At 37.8% G+C, this 21,537-nt stretch overlaps 2 protein-coding genes across 6 annotated transcripts in view; one reads left to right on the plus strand and one right to left on the minus strand.

Moving 5' to 3' along the window:
• Nucleotides 1-6,112, minus strand: part of LOC107659837 (ethanolamine kinase 1-like) — a 12,822-nt gene extending 6,710 nt beyond the window's left edge. Inside the window, exons 1-4 of one of the 3 annotated variants that reach the window (XM_016448906.1) lie at nucleotides 5,871-6,111; nucleotides 3,658-3,917; nucleotides 3,032-3,172; nucleotides 1,178-1,320 (exon numbers count right to left, since the gene is read on the minus strand). In XM_016448906.1, coding sequence (XP_016304392.1) covers nucleotides 1,178-1,320; nucleotides 3,032-3,172; nucleotides 3,658-3,917; nucleotides 5,871-6,017 — 691 coding nt within the window. In that variant the 5' untranslated portion in view covers nucleotides 6,018-6,111. Of the gene's footprint in view, nucleotides 1-1,177; nucleotides 1,321-3,031; nucleotides 3,173-3,657; nucleotides 3,918-5,639; nucleotides 5,846-5,870 lie in introns of those variants that run through there. The other 2 variants (XM_016448908.1, XM_016448907.1) reach the window with 2 other exon arrangements.
• Nucleotides 6,113-11,098: 4,986 nt separating this feature from the next.
• Nucleotides 11,099-19,111, plus strand: LOC107659840 (serine-threonine kinase receptor-associated protein-like). 3 transcript variants are annotated; one of them, XM_016448912.1, is made up of 10 exons: nucleotides 11,099-11,289; nucleotides 11,423-11,567; nucleotides 11,699-11,834; nucleotides 11,928-12,009; nucleotides 16,202-16,274; nucleotides 16,383-16,482; nucleotides 16,619-16,756; nucleotides 16,873-17,009; nucleotides 17,141-17,290; nucleotides 18,422-19,111. In XM_016448912.1, exons 2-10 carry the CDS (start codon nucleotides 11,456-11,458, stop codon nucleotides 18,481-18,483), a joined length of 990 nt encoding a protein of 329 aa, XP_016304398.1. In that variant the 5' UTR covers nucleotides 11,099-11,289; nucleotides 11,423-11,455; the 3' UTR covers nucleotides 18,484-19,111. The 3 variants fall into 3 exon arrangements, with proteins under 3 accessions (XP_016304398.1, XP_016304396.1, XP_016304397.1); XM_016448910.1 differs by having other exon boundaries at nucleotides 11,443-11,567; XM_016448911.1 differs by having other exon boundaries at nucleotides 11,451-11,567.
• Nucleotides 19,112-21,537: the final 2,426 nt, after the last annotated feature.

The following is a 21,537-nucleotide window of genomic DNA, read 5'->3' on the forward strand; positions in this document are numbered from 1 at the left end:
CCCCTAATATATATGTTTGTGTGTGTGTGTGTGTGTGTGTGTGTGTGTGTGTGTGTGTGTGTGTGTTTATTTATTTATACATTTTTAAATAACTACAGTATAATATATATACCAAAAATCTATATATCTAAATAATTCATATAACAAATATATAGTTCTTTATTCATTATATTATTTATAAATATAATTTATTATATTAAAAATATTGTACTTTATTGGGTTTGGTACCTGAGAACATGACAAAAATGTCAACATCCACTCAAACCAAAGAGAAATTATTAAATAAAAATGACAAATTAAAAATATTTACAATTAGATTATTTTATTCAAATGTGTATATTTATACATTTCTAAATGTAGAATTTTTTTTTAAATAAAAACTACAGTATAATATATACCAACAATCTATACATCCAAATAATTTGTATAACAAATATATAGTTATATATAAGAGAAATTAAGTAAAAATGACAAATTAAAAATATTTACAATTACAATATTTTATTAAAATGTGTATATTTATAAATGTTCAATTCTAATATATATGTAATTCTCTTAGTCTAATTTACATGTTGCAAGTAAACACTGTATTACTAAAATTTCAAAAATATCAAATGACTTACTTTTATTCAAATTAAGCTTTAAATTTCCTTCCTCTTATTTTCTTGTCGTTGAATAAATAAAGCTGAAGTGCCTTAGCCTGAGCTAGGCATATTTATGAAAGTCTGATACTGTGTTTTATAGAAATACTTCCTTATTTTATAAATATATTTGCAGAAAGGAAAGAACTGAAAACGTGGTGCATAACAGGAATGACTCGAGTCACATTCGCATTCACTCTCCATCCTGTGGGTCAGGTAGCGGCAGACAGTCGCTGGTCTGTACATCATGAAGATAGTAAACAGCATCACAGCATTCAACAATATTCCCCAAAGCAAACACAAACACACATTTGCTTTTGATTTCAAGAACAGAAAACACATTTTATGGAAACCAGTGGATTCTCCTGATGCCTTGATGAAATTGGATGAGACTGTAATTTTACTCCCCTTTAGGAAAGGGCATCCATACTATATTTCAGAGGTGAAAACACTAAATTTAAGCCTACCTTAGGCAGGGGGGGTTGGGGAAACATACGCTGTGGCTGAAAGAAGCTGGTGGGGTTTGTTGGACTCACCTTCCTGTTGGTTGTAGATGATGTTCTTACAGAGCAGATCGTTGTGACACAGAACGACTGGGGAACCCAGTTTAGAAAGGTTCTGCTGAAGCCAGATCATCTCGTCTCTAAGACACGCGGTGCTGGGCACCTCACTGTTCAGCCTGGAAACAAACGACACGTACATCATGCATTCAGAAAACACAAACATACTTTTGTGTTCCAGCGTGATTCAAATAAGGCACGCTGTACACAAACCTGCCTCACTCAATAAGATAAACATCTTAAAAACCACTATCTATAAATAGTAAATGAACTGCAGAGACACTGTACGGGCATGTAATTTGTTGTCAGCGCTTGTTGCGCAATACATTTTGTTGCCTCTCATGCGTAAAAATAATACACTTCTAATCCAACTGTCAATTCAAACATACCTGAACTATTACTTTTGCTCAGACATGGACAAACACTCTAGCAACCCACACAGCAAAAAGGTAAAAAATAAATAAATAAATAAAAACACTCCATGTCCCAGTTTTGCATGTACATGTACAAGCACTCACATTTCCTTCAGACAATGTACAAATTCAGTTGTATCTGCAATGATTTGTCAACAGATATTTCATGGGTATTTGAGTGTGTGTGTGTGTGTGTGTGTGTGTGTGTGTGTGTGTGTGTGTGTGTGTGTGTGTGTGTGTGTGTGTGTGTGTGTGTGTGTGTGTGTGTGTGTGTGTGTGTGTGTGTGTGTGTGTGTGTGTGTGTGTGTGTGTGTGTGTGTGTCTGTGTGTGTGTGTGTATATATATAAAAAAATTCAGAATCGTCCTACATCGTGGTTTTACCTTTTTTTTGTAAAGGGTGTTTGATCTTCTCTGCATGTTCACTTTGTAAACACTGGGTCGCGGTACTTCTGCAGCGATGTAGGACGATTTTGAAGTTGGGAGGAGTTTTTCGACATACCCTAACTGTCATGAACCGGAATGCACAGAGTTCACGCAGAGCTAGACAAGACGAGCTTTTGAGGTTAAAAAGTATATAAATTGTACATTTCTTTAGAAAATAACCGATCGTTTCGCTAGATAAGACCCTTCTTCCTCGGCTGGGATCGTTTAGAGCCGTTTGAAGCTGCATTTAAACTGCATTTTGGAAATTCAAACTCGGGGGCACCATAGAAGTCCATTATATGGAGAGAAATCCTGAAATGTTTTCCTCAAAAAACATAATTTCTTTACGACTGAAAAAAGAAAGACATGAACATCTTGGATGACAAGGGGGTACATTATCTGTAAATTTTTGATCTGGAAGTGAACTACTCCTTTAATAATAATATCTTACTTTTGATATTCGTGTTCATATTATTCTATAAATAAGTCTTTATTATATTTTAATATGGATTACTGTCACCTTATATAAAGCACCTTGAGAATCTAATTTTAAAATGTTACATTATAAAAAGATTATTATTAAAGAGTATTTCTGCTCTTCAATCATTTGTAGAAGTAAAAAAACTAAACAAAATAGACATTGTTCTTAATGCATGCTGTTCTCAGCTCGCATCTGTACAAACACATTTGTCTGTGCCACGTTGAGTCATGTCATCTAACATTGTAACACTGGGAGGATTTTCAAACCACAATGTAAGCAAAGCATATTGGGAGAAGCAGAAAAAACCATGAGAAATGTCATACATCTAAAGAACCCGAAGTACTTTCTGTACGTCACAGCAAGTGAAGCTGAGATCTGAACCTCCTTGTATTGACAGCTTCAATATCGCCCAGAGACATTATACCTAAAGGGTGTGTTACTCTACATGTTCTGCTTTGCTTAAAAAACGTCAAAACACAATTATACCATATACGGCTTTACAAACCGCTCACCTCTGGTCCTTCTCAGGGTCGTCAAAGTGTGTAGGAACAAGAGAAAAGAACTTGCTTATCCTCAGCCAGAGGTCTGATTGGGGCACCCAGCCATTGTGGGCATGTATGGCATGGTATTTTGCCATCTGCCTCGCAATGTGCCTGTAAACATATAAAAATGGCTTATTTTAAGGTTTAGATTACGTTTTTAGTGTGGCCCTACAGTATGTAATATAAACGGTTCAAAAGTTTGGGATTTATTTGAAATATAAATGTCTTTGCTGTCAATTTTGCTCAATTTAATGAATCCTTGCTGAATAAAAGTATTAATTTTTTACCCCAAACTTTTGAACGGTAATGCATTTAAACGCCAACACTTTAGTCATCGCCCTGCTAACACAGTAGCCTTGTTCTTTCACAGCTGTCTGAGACCCGACAAGCATTGGCCTGGGTCAGTGTGCGAGAGAGAGAGAGAGTGCAGTGTGTCATTCATGTCTTAAGGGATTACTGGGTAAGGTTTGGGGTTATGTGACAAGTGTCTGGCTAGCTGGAGGTCAGCGCCAGTGTCTCCATCTCCGTCACACCGTCCTGAATCAATTAGCTCAGTATTATAAAGGATGATTGGATTCGAAAACGCAGTTTCTCACCTGAAGATGGCAGGGCTGCGGATGTGCTCGGGCTCCAGGGCCACTCCCTGCAGGAACTCATAGCACAGGCCGTTGTTGAAGGTGCAGTAGAGACGTGGAGCACATCGGTGCGCCTGCAGGACACGGAAGCTCTTCACTTCATTCTCACGGTCCACAAACAGTTCTGTCTTGTTCCCGTAGACCCGAACCAGGACCACGTCCTGCATGGACCCGCCGACGTAACAGCCAATCAGCTTGTTTGTGATGCCATCAGTGAAAGACTGCAGAAAGAGAAAGAAAAAAAAAACACACACTCAGATGGTTTGAGGTTAACCTTTAGTGATGTTCATTAAAAAAAACTCTTTGTGAGATCAGCATCACATGCTTCGAGTTCCTTTTCTGTTTCTCAGCTGAAGAGAAACCTCTTATTTACATGTATAGAAAAAAGATTGATCACCAAACTCGGTGTAACCAAAACAACTAAATTACTTTGTTTATTTAGACTCAAAAGTGTTGGTGTATTCAGGGTGACAGAGCTGAACAAATTTACATTGTCTACTAATGTAAAAATGGAGCGTGTTTGGGACGCCAAGCATTCCAGGCCACAATCATCTGTACTATCTGGGATTGACTGGCAGTGGGCGGAATGTCAGGAATTTGATTTCTGCCAGCGTCAGAGTGGTCTGGCATGTGCTGAGCACTCAATTTTGTTTCAAAGTTGACGAAAACAACCCAATACATATCTAGTTTCCCACCTACATGCGAACGACGTGACACACCCCTACCAACTCTGTTTATACAAGGATACACTGTTCCGCACCTTGGGCTAAACAGTGCTCGGTTTACAAGAATATTATTACAGACTGCTGACTTTTCATCCGGATGGAGGCTTCCGACGTGCGGGTTTACATTGAAATGGGGAAGTGAGTTCATATTTGTTTGTAACTTAAAGGGACCCAAAATGAAAATTGTGTAATTATTTACTCATGGAAATTTCCACTCGGCCATCTCAATCAGAGGTCATTCGATTCAATGCCAGTACTAAGGACTTGAAAAACTCGATTCAAGGTGCACAGCTAAAGAAAAGATTCCTATCTTCACAGTTCTCAACAACACCAAGGCGACGGAAACCTGAACCGTCACATTGAACATTGTTAACGCCATGGTCAACAGTCAATACATGCAGGTTCCGTAATTAGTGGAACTGACTTTGTACATGCTACGTTTCTAAGAAACTCCATGAAATGCTGCTTGTCCAGGAAGGCTGAAAACTTTTAGAAGAATGAGAAGTCATGCGAAATATGTTTGTTCTTGGAAAAGGCAGTTCTGCGAAATGCGTTGTTCAATCATTAAGGAATTTTTAGGCTTTGTGTATAGATGTATTCCACTGTACTCTTGGTTCCACCCATCTCAGGTTAATCAATCATGTATGAATGCAGAGCGCTCTGGGGTGAACAGAGCAGCGTAATGTCACCGTCACAGTCGTCTTTCTGTGTCAGCTGTAAGCACACACCCAGTGTAAAATTTAAAGGCAAAATTTGCATTTTGTTAACCATAGTAATTACTTGGAATTAGTACTAGTATCTAATAAGTACTAATTACTAATTTAAAAAGGTACTAGGTACTATTGGAGTACTTAATCGTGTAAAATTTAAAGGCAAAATTTGCATTTTGTTAACCGTAGTAATTACTTGGAATTAGTACTAGTATCTAATAAGTACTAATTACTAATTTAAAAAGGTACTAGGTACTATTGGAGTACTTAATCAAGTAATTAATTAAATAGCTCTAACATAAAAACAGACGCGAATTTGAATAAAGGAATAAATAAGCTACAAAAAATTCAATGCACAAAATCCAAGGATCCACCACCACCCACATTCTTTGTAGTTTTACTTTCCATTTGTACCGCTGCTGTAATTTTCTCGTACTGGTGCATTAAATACATTGAAGCATGCATGCATGAGCCATATATTTTTATGAATGAGAGTGTTATAACATACGTGCTTTGACAGCTCGCATTGGCTGCTGTGTGTCTGCTAAGCGCCATGGTGCCGACGGGTCCATCTGGTGACGCAGCTCAGGATTTGAAGGCGCAACACGCTTAACTTCGCGTTCTGCATTATATAATGCGTCAAACGTGCTGCTGTCAGTAAATGCAGGCTTTCTGCATCAGGTAGGGTCGGCGTGCGACCACCCGAATCGTGCGCGAGGAGAAAAGACAAGAGAATTACCTTCATTTTGACCTCCGAGGGTTTCCAGTGGGGTCTCAGCGTCTTGATGAGTTTCAGGGCTCCGGCTCTGTAATCGTGCTCATCTAGAGTCACGTCTAATTTAGGAACCACAGGCGCGCCTTCTGGAACGTGAATGTAATTGGCCATTGCTGTGAACGCTCGCTGCTGCTGCTCTGAGACGGGGAAGATTCAATTAATGCGATAAAGTAAAGCAGGGTGCGGATTTAAGCTCAGGTTCTGCACGGTTACGCCTCCAGTGGTGCTGTTCGATTCGCGAATCAACCGTTCTTGCAGGTCGGTTCTTTTCCACGATTCAACTGAACCGACGCTCAGAGCGTCATGAAGGGACTGTTCTGACACATGTGAAAATTCTATGATTGTTTATCTTATAGTTTCAAACCTGTGTAAATTTCTTACGTGGAACACAGAATAAAACTAAAGAGTCAAAAAAGATGCAAAGGTGTGTTTCCAAATAAAAACTTGGGGAGTCTGAAAGTATGGGGTGAGAGGGTTCATTTTTGGTACGTTATTGCAATAAATTTGGCGTCATTATGTCATTTGGTGTCATTATCTTTGTGTGTGTGTTCAACGAGGAGAAAGTCGTAGGGGTTTGAAACAACATCAGAATCAGAAAGAGCTTTATTGCCAAGTATGTTTGCACATACAAGGAATTTGTTATAGTGTCACAAGCTTCCAGTACTAATTACTAATTTAAAAAGGTACTAGGTACTATTGGAGTACTTAATCAAGTAATTAATTAAATAGCTCTAACATAAAAACAGACGCGAATTTGAATAAAGGAATAAATAAGCTACAAAAAATTCAATGCACAAAATCCAAGGATCCACCACCACCCACATTCTTTGTAGTTTTACTTTCCATTTGTACCGCTGCTGTAATTTTCTCGTACTGGTGCATTAAATACATTGAAGCATGCATGCATGAGCCATATATTTTTATGAATGAGAGTGTTATAACATACGTGCTTTGACAGCTCGCATTGGCTGCTGTGTGTCTGCTAAGCGCCATAGTGTGAGTGTGAGTAACGTTAAATGACAGAATTTTACTATCTTTACAAATTTTATGGTGGTGAATCCCCTCCAAGCACTGAAGTGGAATCATAACCAGCACACAGGAAACTTGGCTTCGACCTCACCTTGATTTTATTATATCTGGATATGAGTCTGTCAGGTTTGATAGAGGTGGAAATCAAGGTGGAGGCTGTGCAACATTTGTAAGGGATGGGATATCATTTAAAAGAATAGCATCTTCAATAGAAATAGAATGTGTGATTATTGAAGTATATAAATCAGATGGGAACTTGGTAGTAATCAACTTTTATAACCCATGTAAATTATTAAGCCTAGACCCCAGCACACAATTGTACACTGAAAATATAAACCGAAGTATTTAAATAAATATTTAACTTGAGCGATGATTAAAAGAAATCAGCTGTGAATTGGTTTTAGAACCGGCTCATTCAAGTGAACTATGCAAACGAACCGATTCTCTAAAGTGATTCAGACTTCTCAGCGCTAGCAGATGATCACCAGCACACAATTGTACACTGAAAATATAAACCGAAGTATTTAAATAAATATTTAACTTGAGCGATGATTAAAAGAAATCAGCTGTTAATTGGTTTTAGAACCGGCTCATTCAAGTGAACTATGCAAACGAACCGATTCTCTAAAGTGATTCAGACTTCTCAGCGCTAGCAGATGATCCCACCCCTGTGCGTTAAGAGACTGTCGCGGTGCATGCTGGTACAATATGACTCACACTGCTTTACATATACAGTAGAGCTTTCAGCGTTTCTGTGTCACTAAGATAATACTCAAGTAGAGAGGCTTTCATGTTTGCTTTTCTGTTTTCCAGTCATGAAAATGTGTGCTTACTGTAGATGTTCATCCTGAATGGCCTTTAGCAAGAATTGCACAGAGATAAATTAGTGTAAGATCTGTAGCCACCTGTGATTATGACAATCACAAGCCTTACAGTGATTCTGAATTTTTCAGATTGACATAACTTTAAAATAAATGTAACAAACATTTATTGTCAATATATTATAAATAAACAAACTATAGAAATATGTAGGAAAGACGGATGGATTGGTTAATAGATGCACATCTATTTGTCAAGTTATTAATACTTTATATATATATACAACTTTGATTACCTTTTTTGATCCACTTCAAATGTTGACTACTAATATATATATATATATATATATATATATACAACGGAGACTTCAATGCACACAATAGTCTTTGGGGAAGTAAGCATAATAATGGGGAAGTAGTGGAAGAATTGATGGATGTTAGGCAGCTAGTTTGTCTAAATAATGGAAATGGTACAAGAATTGACATACGTTCTAACACATTGTCTTGTATTGATCTTACTTTAGTTTCTAATAATCTGGCAAATTCTTGTGAGTGGAATATTGAAGACAGTACAAGTACTTTCCAATAATATGCTCTATAAATGTTGAAATAGATCCAAGAAAGGCCTAGGCATAAGAAGTGGGATTTTACAAAAGCTGACTGGCAAAAATGTAAAGAAATATGGTGTGAATCAGCAGATTTAATTTTAATGGAGGGTGATATTGAGGCAGAAATGACCATAGGCTGTATAAAGGTAACGTTACGTGTCCCATGATGACCCTGGGATTATCATGACATCACAGAATATACTTCAATTTGTCAGCATCACTGGATGTTATCTAACATCAGAACTTTAAAACAACGAGGACGCTCTGTTTCCAGCTGGATGTCTGTATGTAAAACATTTCCCGTTAATTTTAATGGAGGGTGATATTGAGGAATGTGCATCTGAAGTTATCAAAACTTCAATTAATATTAAATGCAACTTTGAATAGCATACCACTCAAGATATTTGGAGGGAAAAGGAAAACGGTCCCATGGAATGTTAAATGTACAGAAATTATAAAATAACGAAATAATGCTCTGAGCATAAGAAATAACTTGAACCAGGAAAATCTAATTATCAGAGGAAAAAGGCTAAAGCTCGATGAGAAATGAAGAATAGTAAACGAAATGCATGGAGGAGTAGAAGTTCAAATAGGAGAGATATGGTCAATGCTGAAGACAATGTGTGGGAAGAAAGTGTACTTAAAAATACCAGTATTAGAGGATGAAGGAATAATGGCAATAACAGATAAGGAAAAGGCAAATATATTAGGAAAGAAGTTTGCCAGTGTGCATAGTGGTGACCATCTAGATGATATTCACAGACAAAATAAAGAAAAGATTTTAAATGAAAATAGGGATATGTTTTTTAAACAAGACAATGTGGAAAGTACCATGGATGAAGAAATTAATATGAATGAATTAGTGATGGTATTAAATGGTATCAGAAATACTGCTACAGGAGAAGATCAATTGAGCTATGTCATGTTTCAGAAATTACCAGAAAAAATATTAGAGATAATATTGTATCTATTTAATAAGATTTGGGAAGAAGGTAAAATGCCAAAAAGCTGGAAGAGTGCATTAATACTGCCTTTTAAGACCCTGGGATTATCATGACATCACAGAATATACTTCAATTTGTCAGCATCACTGGATGTTATCTAACATCAGAACTTTAAAACAACGAGGACGCTCTGTTTCCAGCTGGATGTCTGTATGTAAAACATTTCCCGACTCAACCTGTCTAAGTGTAATACATGTCGTGACCGCTGTATGTATAAAAAAAAAAATAAAAACAGTTCTAATTTTATCCTGTACAAGTATTTCTTGCCTGCGGGGGGTGCTCCGTGGCTCAAAAAAGTTTACTTGATAAATTGAAGGAAAATCTTCTGGTTAAAATTTGATCATAGTCGTCATTATTACATAATTATTTAATAATATTGATACACTTGGTCTTTATAATGCCGTACATAATATAACGTTCTCGTCATTTTGAGTTCGTATCACATAATACTGAACATATGTTCTCATATACACGGTTATAAGCGTTTCTTATAGGCTTTTCTTCTGTTTTATATTACACAATAAACTTCAAACATTTTACATCACATCATGTTCATTGCATCGTTAGAAAAAGCACTATTTGTACCCAACCAACGCTATAGCGCTCCACGTGACACGATTCTGACCAATCCCGTGGCGCCGTGGGCCGGAAATGATGGTCCGGTTTCCACACTAGTGCTCCGCTGTTGTTTGGCACGGGAAGAGGCGGAACCGGATGGCTGAACTTTGCGTTGGAAGAGACGCTGGATTGTAATCAAACTGTATCGTGAGTGTAGCAATGGGTTATGATAGGGTACATGGAAAGTACATACGGAAAAGGAGGAATCAAAATGTAAGAAAGTTATAAACTTAATGAGAGCATTAGTTGGGAATAAACAATTAATGAATATTTAAAATGAAACAATGAATATTGTATTCTTTGATAGTGAAAAGGCTTACGACTTTTTGTGGAGGGAAGGGTTATTAATTAAACTAAATAAGATTGGAATAAGAGGTTGGTTCTATAATTGGGTTTTAGATTTTTTTTATCGGAAAGAAGATTTAGAGTTAAAGTGGGATCAGAAGTGTCTGAGGAATTTGAAATTGTTAATGGAATTCCACAAGGAAGCGTTATAAGTCCAGTGTTATTTAATGTAATGATTAATGATATTTTGGGTGGCCTCAGATATGGAGGTTAACCAAACTAAAAAAGGCAAGGAAAAAAAGCATGGTCTGAAGCGAGTAGTGAACACAGGAGAGAGTACTCCAAGACAAACTATCAAAAGGATCAGAGCTAAACCTAGTGGAAGCAGTAGGTTTGATGATGACAAACAGGAAGAGTGGAAAGTCATTATTACGCTTAGTAATGATAAAGGTCACTTTCATCCAGTTCAGGTAACTAAAGCAATTGAGAAGGAAATAGGGAAAATAAAATATGCTAAATTACTGAATAACAGAAGATTTGTTCTGGTGCGATGAGATCAACACCAACTAAGACAATCCAGGTAGAGTTAGGAGAAGCGCCTTCAGACCTGAGAAGAGATAAAATTATGCTTACATACTGGTATCGCTTACGTGGATGTGGTAATGAAAACCCTATCAATAGTGTTATTAAAGAATGTTGGGAATATAACTCTTTTCAAGGTAATGGCTTTGGATGGGTAACAAAGGCTATATCAGAGGAATATAGATTAGACAGTATCTGTTTTAACACTCCTACTCCTATGAGTAATATCCCTATTTGGTTGTCACTAGCGCTTCCATTATGTTCCTGCAGCGTTAGCGAGGGCTCGAGTTTAGCTTACACACACACTCACACACACACGCCTCGTGTAGCTGGTGGCACAGCACTGTAGCTGGGAGTGCAGCTCTGAGCTCCACAATCCTTCCCGACACGTAATCTGGCCACAAAGTACTGGTGTGTGTCGTTTTGCTGTCTTTGCAAGGTAATGACTGATTTCCTGACTAGCCAAGCTTGTGTTAGCCAGCACATCTGTTCTGTCCTGTAGAATACCTTGTTTCTAGACATCATCTTGATTTTTAATACATGTTTAGCTGTGTCTGAGTAAAATTCCATAGGTGTCCTGTCATCCTTTTTGGTCTCCAGTGAGTATGGCTATGAGACAGACACCTCTCACCTGCTCTGGTCACACCAGACCTGTTGTGGATCTGGCGTTCAGTGGAATAACTCCTTATGGATATTTCCTTATTAGCGCTTGTAAAGGTAGGTGTGCTCTTGAATCTTAAAACCAACCCTTGACAGTAAATAGGAGTAATAATTTAAGTAAGTGACTGTTTATAGGTTACTTGACTAAAATAAATCTGAAAGTTTGTTTTGGTAATCCAAAATTGCAGATGGCAAACCTATGTTGCGCCAGGGAGACACAGGGGACTGGATTGGGACGTTCTTGGGTCACAAGGGTGCTGTCTGGGGTGCCACCTTGAATAAAGAAGCTACAAAAGCAGCTACAGCCGCAGCAGATTTTACAGCGTAAGAACAAGCAGTAACAAAAAATTTAATTGGTGAAATAATATTGGTGAAATGTTATTTTACTTTTTCTATTTATTTGTTTTAATATGACAGAAAGGTATGGGACGCTGTCACTGGAGATGAGGTCCTCACCCTAGCGCACAAGCACATTGTGAAATCTGTGAACTTCACAGAGGTAATACTCGATGCAGAGAGTCAGATGTTTACAACAACATTAAATAGGCGTATTAGAATGATTTTTAAAGGATTGTGTGACACCGAAGAGTAATGGCTGCTGAAAATTCAGATTTTCCACTGCAGGAGTAAATTACATTTAAAGATAAATTAAGATAGAAAAGTTATTTTCAATGTTAATAATACATTCAAATAGAATACAGTTATTTTAAATTGTAATGTTTCATGATATTGCTGTTTTTACTGTATTTGTAAATAAATAAATGCAGCCTGAGCATTTAAAACATAAAAATAAATTCAAATTCAGACCACAAAGTTTGGAAACAGTAGTGTACTTCAATTTCTTATATAAGTGAAATACTTTATTTTTAAATATATACTTATTTATCAGTTTACTTATTTCATTCAATATTTTAAATACTCTAGAATTACAGTGCATCCGGAAAGTATTCACAGCGCTTCACTTTTTCCACATTTTATGTTACAGCCTTATTCCAAAATGGATTAAATTCATTATTTTCCTCAAAATTCTACAAACAATACCCCATAATGACAACTCGAAAGAAGTTTGTTTGAAATCTTTGCAAATTTATAAAAAAGAAAAAAAATACTTTTGATCAATAAAAAAAATACCTTTGCTCAATACTTTGTTGAAGCACCATTGGCACCAATTACAGCCTCAAATCTTTTTGGGTATGATGCGACAAGCTTTGATCATCAACATTTGGCAATTATCTGCCATTCTTCTCCTCGCCTCTTCACCTCTCAAGCTCTGTCAGGTTGGATGGGGGCAGACGCACATTTTCAGGTTTCTCCAGAAATATTTGATTGGGTTCAATCCTTGGCCACATGTCACTTCACTTTCACTTTCATATTTTGGTGTATTGAGCTTTTCTTCTACTCTGAAGAGTCCCTCAGTCCCTGCCGCTGAAAAACAGTCCCACAGAATGAGGCTGCTACCAGCACACTTTACTTTTGGGATGGTACTCTGCAGGTGATGAGTAGAGCTGGTTTCCTTCCAGGGCTCGACAATAAGGACTGCCTGGGGCCAGCGTGAAAGACGCTCGGGACAGTTGACAGATTTGTCACTGGCCCGTTTGGGCCACTGCCACGTCATCACAAAAAGTGTATTATTTGCATCTGTTTTTAAGCCTTGCTGATAAAAAATAAATCAAGCAATTTAAAGGCATTCCAGCAAGGCGCGAAAGACAACTCCATTCAGTACTCGCACGCAGTATTCTGTGTGTACAGCGCGCGCACAGACAGCTGTGTCTCTGACAAAGTGCAAGCCTGAACTGAGTTTCTTTCTGCATCTTCTTGCACTTGAATGGACAAATACATACAAAATTGTCAAAATACCCATCTTGGAGTGTAACTTTGTAGCTTTAACAATGATTAATTTATATGAAATTTATACAGTGGAGTAGATATGCACCGATTGACCGGGCATTTTTGGTTTTATTTCAGACTAACTTATCTGTTCCGTGCTTGCACACAAAATGCATCGCAATTTTTTTTTCAAAATGTCATTTCAGAATCAGAATGAGCTTTATTGCCAGGTATGTTTACACATACGAGGAATTTGTTTTCGTGACAGAAGCTTCCACAGTGCAAAAATTCTAATAAAAATTAGAATAAGTACATAGGGAATAACAATATACAAATTGACAATTGTATGTACAGGTATATTAAAATAGACAGTTTTGTATGTACAGGTATATTATGTGCAAGTTCGAAATGTAAACTAAGTATGTGTGTTCGATAAATAAGTGTATAAATTAAATAGTGTTGTGTGTGTATAAGTGTATAAATAGTGTTGTGTGTTCCACGTTTATTGTCAATTGTTCATGAGATGGATTGCCTGAGGGAAGAAACTGTTCCTGTATCTGGTCGTTCTGGTGCTCCGTGTTCTGTAACGTCGACCAGATGGTAACAGTTCAAAGAGGGAGTGGGCTGGATGTGAGGGGTCCAGACTCCAGAGAGATTTTGCTAGCCCTTTTGCTCGCTCTGGATAAGTACAGTTCTTGGAGAATAGGGAGGGTTGTACCAGTGATTCGCTCAGCAGTCCGGACTATCCTCCTTCCTCAGTAGTCTTCTGAGGTCAGATTTGGTAGCTGAGCTGAACCAGACAGTTACAGAATTGCAAAGGATGGATTCAATGATGGCGGAGTAGAACTGTTTCAGCAGCTCCTGTGACAGGTTGAACTTCCTCAGCTGGCGAAGAAAGTACAACCTCTGCTGGGCCTTTTTCACAATGGAGTCAATGTGAGTGTCCCACTTCAGATCCTGAGAGATTGTGGTGCCCAGGAACCTGAATTTTTTAACAATGGAATCAATGTGATTGTCCCACTTCAGGTCCTGAGAGATTATGTGAGGTCCAAAGAGCTTGACAGAGGGGTCCTTTGAAGTGCAGTCGTTTGTGTAGAGAGAGAAGAGCAGTGGGGAGAGAACACAACCCTTAGGAGCGCCAGTGCTGATTATACGAATGCTGGATGTGAATTTTCCCAGCCTCACTAGCTGCTGCCTGTCTGTCAGGATTGCAGAACATAATGCAGTCCCATATTAACTTTGTGCAGAAATATTACGTTATTATATTTAGTCTGTAAACGGCCGTTACCAGAGGCCAGCGACGCTGAAGACGAATGCAAAGAAGAGAAAATGCTGTAGCAGGCAGAGCAAGATCGCTGTTCACGATGCACGAAATATAGGAGGAAAATCCTAAATATTGAATTTTATATGGATGTTTCTCTGAGGGGAACTGACTGTTTTCAGAAAAGTTTACATGGCGTTTTCTTTTCATTTTGGCTCGGTATAATGCATTTAAAGTAGTGCTAATATGCACAGTGCTGTTTTGTGTACAGTAGTAACCAAGTAAATGCTGCTGCTCCATGAGCGCCACCTGCTGACAGAGAGTGAAATTGACTGCTGTTTCGGTTTCATGCAGGTGTTTTACGTAGCATAATTTCACAAAGCTAAAGTCAGGACATTCTGTTTTTGCTTCAAATGTTGAAATTATACAGTCTAATTTAATTTTTTGTGGCAGGGAAAATGCCTGACCGGGCCAGTAGAAAAGCGTTGAGCCCTGCCTTCAAACATGATGCTTAGAATTGAGGTTCATCAGACCAGAGAATCTTGTTTCTCAGAGTCTGAGGGTCCTTTAGATGCTTTTTTGCAAATTCCAAGTGTGTTTTCATGCGTCTTCACTGAGGAGAGGATTGAGTTTGGCCACACCGCCATAAAGCCCAGATCAGTGGAGTGTTGCAGTGATGTTTGTCCTTCTGTAGGTTTCTCCCATCTGCATATATGATCATGGAGCTCAACTAGAGTGACCATCAGCTCAGGTCTAGACAAGGCCCTTCTCCATCAATTGCTCAGTTTGGCCAGGAGGCCAGCTCTTGGAAGAGTCCTGGTTGTTTCAAACTTCTTCCATTAAGGGTAACAGAGACTACATCTGTGAACCTTCAATGCTGCAGAAATTTTTTGTACCCTTCCCCAGATCTGTGCCACAATGCAATCCTGTCTCGGTGGTCAACAGACAATTCCTTGAACTTTACAGCTTGGTTTATGCTCTGACATGCACTGTTAACTGTGGGACCTTATATAGACCGGTGTTTGCCTTTACAAATCATGTCCAATCAACTGAATTTACCACAGGTGGACTCCAATCAAGTTGTAGAAACATCTCAAGGATGATCAGTGGAAACAGGATGCACCTGAGCTCAATTTTGAGTGTCATGGCAAAGGCTGTGAATACTTATGTACATGTGATTTTTTTTTTTTTTAATACATTTGCAAATATTTCAAACATACTTTTTTCACGTTGTCATTATGGGGTATTGTATGTAGAATTTTGAGGAAAATAATGAATTGAATCCATTTTGGAATAAGGCTGGAACATAACAAAATGCGGGAAAAGTGCTGTGAATACTTTCCGGATGCACTGTACTTAATGAGAACAGTATCCTTTCAAGTCATTTCAAAAACAAAAATGTTGAGATATAAGGCTGAACAATATTAAGATTTATTTTTTTATTTCTATAATCCAAACTATATATGCAACTACCATTTGTTCACACTCACAGCAACAATGATGTCATTTCAGTAATGTCACTTCATTTCATGTTTTTGAACGCCGTTAATTGAGCTGAGTTGTTTTGTTAAATGGAAAGTTTTATATGTTGTTGAATCAACAGGACAGTAACTGTCTCCTGACTGGAGGCAATGATAAAGTACTGCGCATCTATGATCTCGGCAAACCAGAAGCAGGTATGTAAAGTGTCTTTTTTGGATTTATTTTGATTTCCAAAATCCAATTCCTAGGCAACTGCTTAAAGATAAAATGACATGCAAGGCTAAATGGTATTTGTAATGCAGAACCCCAGGAGATTGCAGGCCACACCTCTGCCATAAAGAAAGCTCTGTGGTGTAACAATGACCAACACATTCTCTCGGCTGCTGAGGACAAAACTATCAGGTGAGTGACCAGAATGGTAACGGAGAAAGTCTTTGAATTTTACAGTAGATACTTTGCCTTTTTCAGACTGATAATTTATAGTATGTCTATAAATATGTGTGTCTGATTCTGAGTTTGTGTTGTCTTTCATGTGTAGACTTTGGGACAAGAACACAAAGGAGGCAGTGAAGACTCTGTCATTTGATGCTTCTGTCAGCAGCATGGAGTACATTCCTGATGGGGAGATCCTTGTCATCACATATGGGAGAACCATTGCTTTCTACAGTGCCCACAGGTAGATGCCTGCAAGCTGTCATATCATGCAAATATTACCTTGCAGACTAAGTCAGACAAAAACATGTCCTTAAAATTTACTGACAGCTGAATATCAAATGGTTTCTGTTTTTTTAGTTTGGATTTGATTAAGGCTGTGGATGCCCCTGCATCTATTCACTCTGCCTCACTGCATCCTGAGAAAGACTTCTTTGTGGCTGGAGGAGATGACTTCAAACTTTACAAATATGACTACTCAACCAAAGACGAAATGGGTAGGAATATAGTTGCTTAGTTAATGTAATTAATATATATATTAATATAACTACATTATAAAAAAAGCAACGCCTATTATAGATTGGCTCATGAATATATATTTATTTGTTTAAGTTTATCTCTCTTTCAGAGTCATATAAGGGTCACTTCGGGCCCATACACTGTGTGCGGTTTAGCCCTGATGGAGAGCTTTATGCCAGTGGCTCGGAGGACGGCACTCTGCGTCTGTGGCAGACAGCTGTAGGGAAAACATATGGCCTGTGGAAATGTGTCCTGCCTGGTGAGTTTACACAAGTGGTTGAATTAAAACCGAAATTGCGATATTGCAATTTAATTAAATATATGCATGCCACTGCATTCTTTTACACGCAAACAACTCATGATCCAGTGTTTTCAGTGTCTTTAAGCAGCTCAGTTTGCAGTAAATGCTACTCTGAGCTTGCGTTGCTTAAAACATATATTTTGGAACACAATGCTCCAAACTTCTTTCCAAACTTGTAATGAGAACTTGAGAAGTGCTTGTAAACTCACTGTTGTCAACAAAATAGAAGTTTCAAGGGCTCTCTGCAGTAAAAGCTTGGTGGTTTAACATATCAAAATGAAGAAATTAAGACAGTCATAAATATTACTATTGAAATATTACCAAAAAAAGCTTTTATTAGTAGTAGTAATAGTAGCAATATATTTATCTTTAATACTCCTATTTTTATTTTACAGTTAAATATTACAATAGTAAAGTTACTTATTTTTTAGTGTTTTATTTAATAAAAAGTTATTCTTAATATCATTAAATAAAATAATATTTTTTTATTTATTATTTTATAACCATTGATATATAATCACAAGATTGAGTCAATCATGCAGCCCTACAAATAAGCTGAGCAAAATTTTTATCTGAAGAAATGGCAATTCTATTTTTTTTCCCCTGCCCAAATCGTGCAGCCCTATTAGCATGTATATATGCATGATTCAAAAAGATGTAGACTTTATTTCTGAAAGCCTAAACTATAAATACATTATCAGTCTAATACGTTTCTATCAATTAACCAAAAGAAAAGCTTGATGGCAAATATAACAATGCCATATAAGCACTAAGTCCAGCAGAATTCCAGCACTGTCTTTAGATTTTGAAAGGCTTATGACAGATGTTACTGCCTTTACTACAGCGATTAGCTGACAAGTGGCTTGTTTTGCCTCTCATTTGCATGAAGAAATGCTCTTTCCGCTCTGCTGTCATACCTACAATATCTGGCACGATCCTGCCTTGCCTGTTCATCAATAATTCAATACTAAATCAATTATTTTATCAGCGATTTTTCTATTTGAAAGTGCCAGGTCAGGAAAAGGCTTCATATGTGGCCTTGTGTATCGGATTCTGTACCCTACACTAAAATCTCTCTGTCTCTTTCAGAGGAGCTGTCATCAGAGAACTCTGAAGCGCTGTACTGCCCTCCAGCAGAGATCAAGGCCTGATTTGGGAGAGAAAGAGGGAGACAATGAGGCAAAGGAGGAGAGATCACGACACGGGAGAGGTCAGGGGACGGGATGGGTCAAGGAAACCACACCCCAGCAAAGTGCTGTGCCACCAACCTTCTTCACATGAGACGGACCGCATTACCGAGCGTGGAGACAAACCAACACGCATGTACACATTGTGGAAATGAGCATCATGAGACGGCGGTAGAGCTGAGAGCGCTAGTTCAAATGCTAATCCTCCAGCTGCCTGCTCTTTCTTTGATACCCATGATACACCAGTCAGCTCTTTCATAAGCGGTCGGTTTCTGCAGCACTGTGATCACTTTGGTTAAGATTGTTTTTTTTTTGTTTTGGTGTTACAACATGTGCTTTCAGTACATTTTGTTTGTTAATGCAAGAGCTCAATCTTCAGTTTGATAACATCTCTCAGTGGAAGTGCTCCTGAGGAACGTGTTATTCAAATGTTTATCAATAGTAGTGTGAATTTGTGGTAAATGTTTTCCATGACAGCCTGGGAAATACGTAAACATGTAAAGCTTAAAAGTGACTTAAGTTCTTTAATAATTTTGTCTTTGGTTGCAACATATGTTGTATCATTTGGCCAATAAAATGATGACATACCTTTATTAAATTGAATGTTTTTCTTTGTGTTTTTTATTAATCAGAAAATATAAGTCTTTATTTCAAAATATTACAAATAACTTAATACTGTGATATTCTGCACTTCAATTACCAATTAGTCCACCAGTAGAGGCCTTTAATTTCTAGTGTAATTTTAAAATTATTTTTCGTCCTCATTTATTTCCACCGCAACATTTATTTTACATTCGAAGGAGTTTTTGGAATTTGGTAAGTGAATCTCTTATAACAAAGTGGTTCAACCCGTCTATTTATCGCCAGTGATTTTAAATAGTCTAACATCCAATCAGAGCGCTTCTTTCTGCGGAGCGCGTCCAATAGGGGTCTCTCTCCGAAGATAGTCACTGATCCCATAAAAGAAATCGGTCTCAGCCAGCGATAGTGTCCTGCTCAAGCCAACAGACATGTCGGAATTTCTGGAGGACCCGTCTGTGCTCACTAAAGATAAGCTCAAAAGTGCACTGCTGGCCCATAATGTGGCTCTGCCGAACGGCGAACAGAAGAAGGACGTATACGTACAGCTGTACTTGAAGAATCTGACCGCGCAAAACAAAAAGAGCAGCGGCTCTCCAGATGTCTTCTCCAGCGACGAGGAACTGCCTCCAGCCCCCGTGCTCTCCAACCGTAGCCGCTCTGGCAGGGTGGGTTGCTTGATCTTCCTTGGTTTGGAAATGCTTGCTTTGTTTTGGCTGGTTATTTGACTTGCATGTAAAATGAATCAAATCGAATTGTATCTGTTGTATCATGTCGTGCATGTTCTAAAGGCGTGCTTGTTAGAGTCAGATGAAGAGGTTAGGATTATCAGAGTAAATAAATGTCATAAGTGTCTGGTTTGCCCATGCACATGCCTCACAAATGAAAACAAACCAGCATGGCTAACTTTTACTATGGTGTCCGGTTCGTGAACGAATCAATCGTTATTTTTGAGTTGGACCATTTCAGTTAATCAATTGAGTTGGATTACAAAACAGGTCTGTACGATTCGTTCGCGAAAAGAGAATTAGTAGAATAGGAAAAGTGTTGCACATGTGTCGTATTGACAATATTTTTATGAATTTGATCACACTCTCGACATAACGTTAGTTGATTTTAATGAGTAGTATTAGATGAAAACATGCAGTAATAGCTACATTTAGCCAAGGATTAAGAATGTTTTTACCATTTAATCACTTGCATTATATTTAAGTTCTAAATTACTTCTTATGAGCTGAATCACAGCTGCAAGTAACGTTACCCTAACTTGGTCTCTTGGAATTACAATAAAAGCCCTCAAGATATAATCAAAACGTATAATTAATCAAATATGTAGTCTGAACAGCAAAATGTATTTATTGCTTTATTTGAACGCTTATTGTAATATTATTTCTTGCAGAAATTTCAGGTATCACATTTATACGCCTTGTGAGAATCATTTTTAGAACATGGGTTTGAAGCCGACTGTTCGAAAGAACCGATTCGAACGCTACTTCCTATTACCGGCCGACAATTTCCCGCGTAAATGTGTCGGTCTGATTCATAGATTTAAATTTCAATCAAGTGTTTAAAATCCATTTAAAATCATAAATGCATGACTTGCAGAGATTATAACGTGTTTTATACTGCTATATGTAATCCCCGTTTCACATCTGTTTTAGACGTGTCTATTCAAGTCACAGGAAACGTAAAAGCCCCAGCTTTATTATGAATACTTCAGGGAAGATCCATGCTGTGGCAATTTTTACCTAGCATACCATAGCAATTCAGAAAGTTTTGTTTTGTTTTGCTATGCATCTAAATCTGGTGATGTTGTTAGTCCTTGGCATTTCATGAATAATGCTGAAGTGATGAAACACCTGTTCTTAGAGAGGTGGGAGTGTTTTTCCCCCCATTTCTCCATATTTGTTACTCATTTTAATACCCATAGCTATTTCAATACATAATACGGCCTGTCTGCACTTGAATAAGCACAGTGTGCTTGTAAGTTATATCTTTTTTTCAGTTTTTTTTTTTCATCAGGTATGAGGGTGTGTCTGTTGTTGCCATTATTTATACAGATTTCAGAGTGAATACTACAAGTTAAGTTAGTTTTGGTTATTCAGACTTGGAGGTCGACCGATTGATCGACGGGCCGATTTTTGGCATTTTTAAATTAATCTGCATCGGCCGATTGTACTGCAAATTAGTCCGATTTATAGGCAGGCGCATCTGGGGCATCTAAGCTGGTGACCATATTTTAGTTTCGTGGGCGGGGTTTCGCCTACAAGTATAGTGTGTGTGTTTGTTTGCTTGTTTGTTTTGTTTTTATAATAAATAAAAAGAAAACAAGTAGTTAGAATAGAAAAAGAATAGGGAATGCTAGTGCTAGAGGGTCATTTTTAAATAAAAATAAAACAAGTCAATAGAACAGAAAGAGAATAGATAATGCTAGTGTTA

Source organism: Sinocyclocheilus anshuiensis, unplaced genomic scaffold, assembly GCF_001515605.1.
Source record: "Sinocyclocheilus anshuiensis isolate Anshui unplaced genomic scaffold, SAMN03320099.WGS_v1.1 scaffold1032, whole genome shotgun sequence".
Classification (NCBI taxonomy): domain Eukaryota; kingdom Metazoa; phylum Chordata; class Actinopteri; order Cypriniformes; family Cyprinidae; genus Sinocyclocheilus; species Sinocyclocheilus anshuiensis.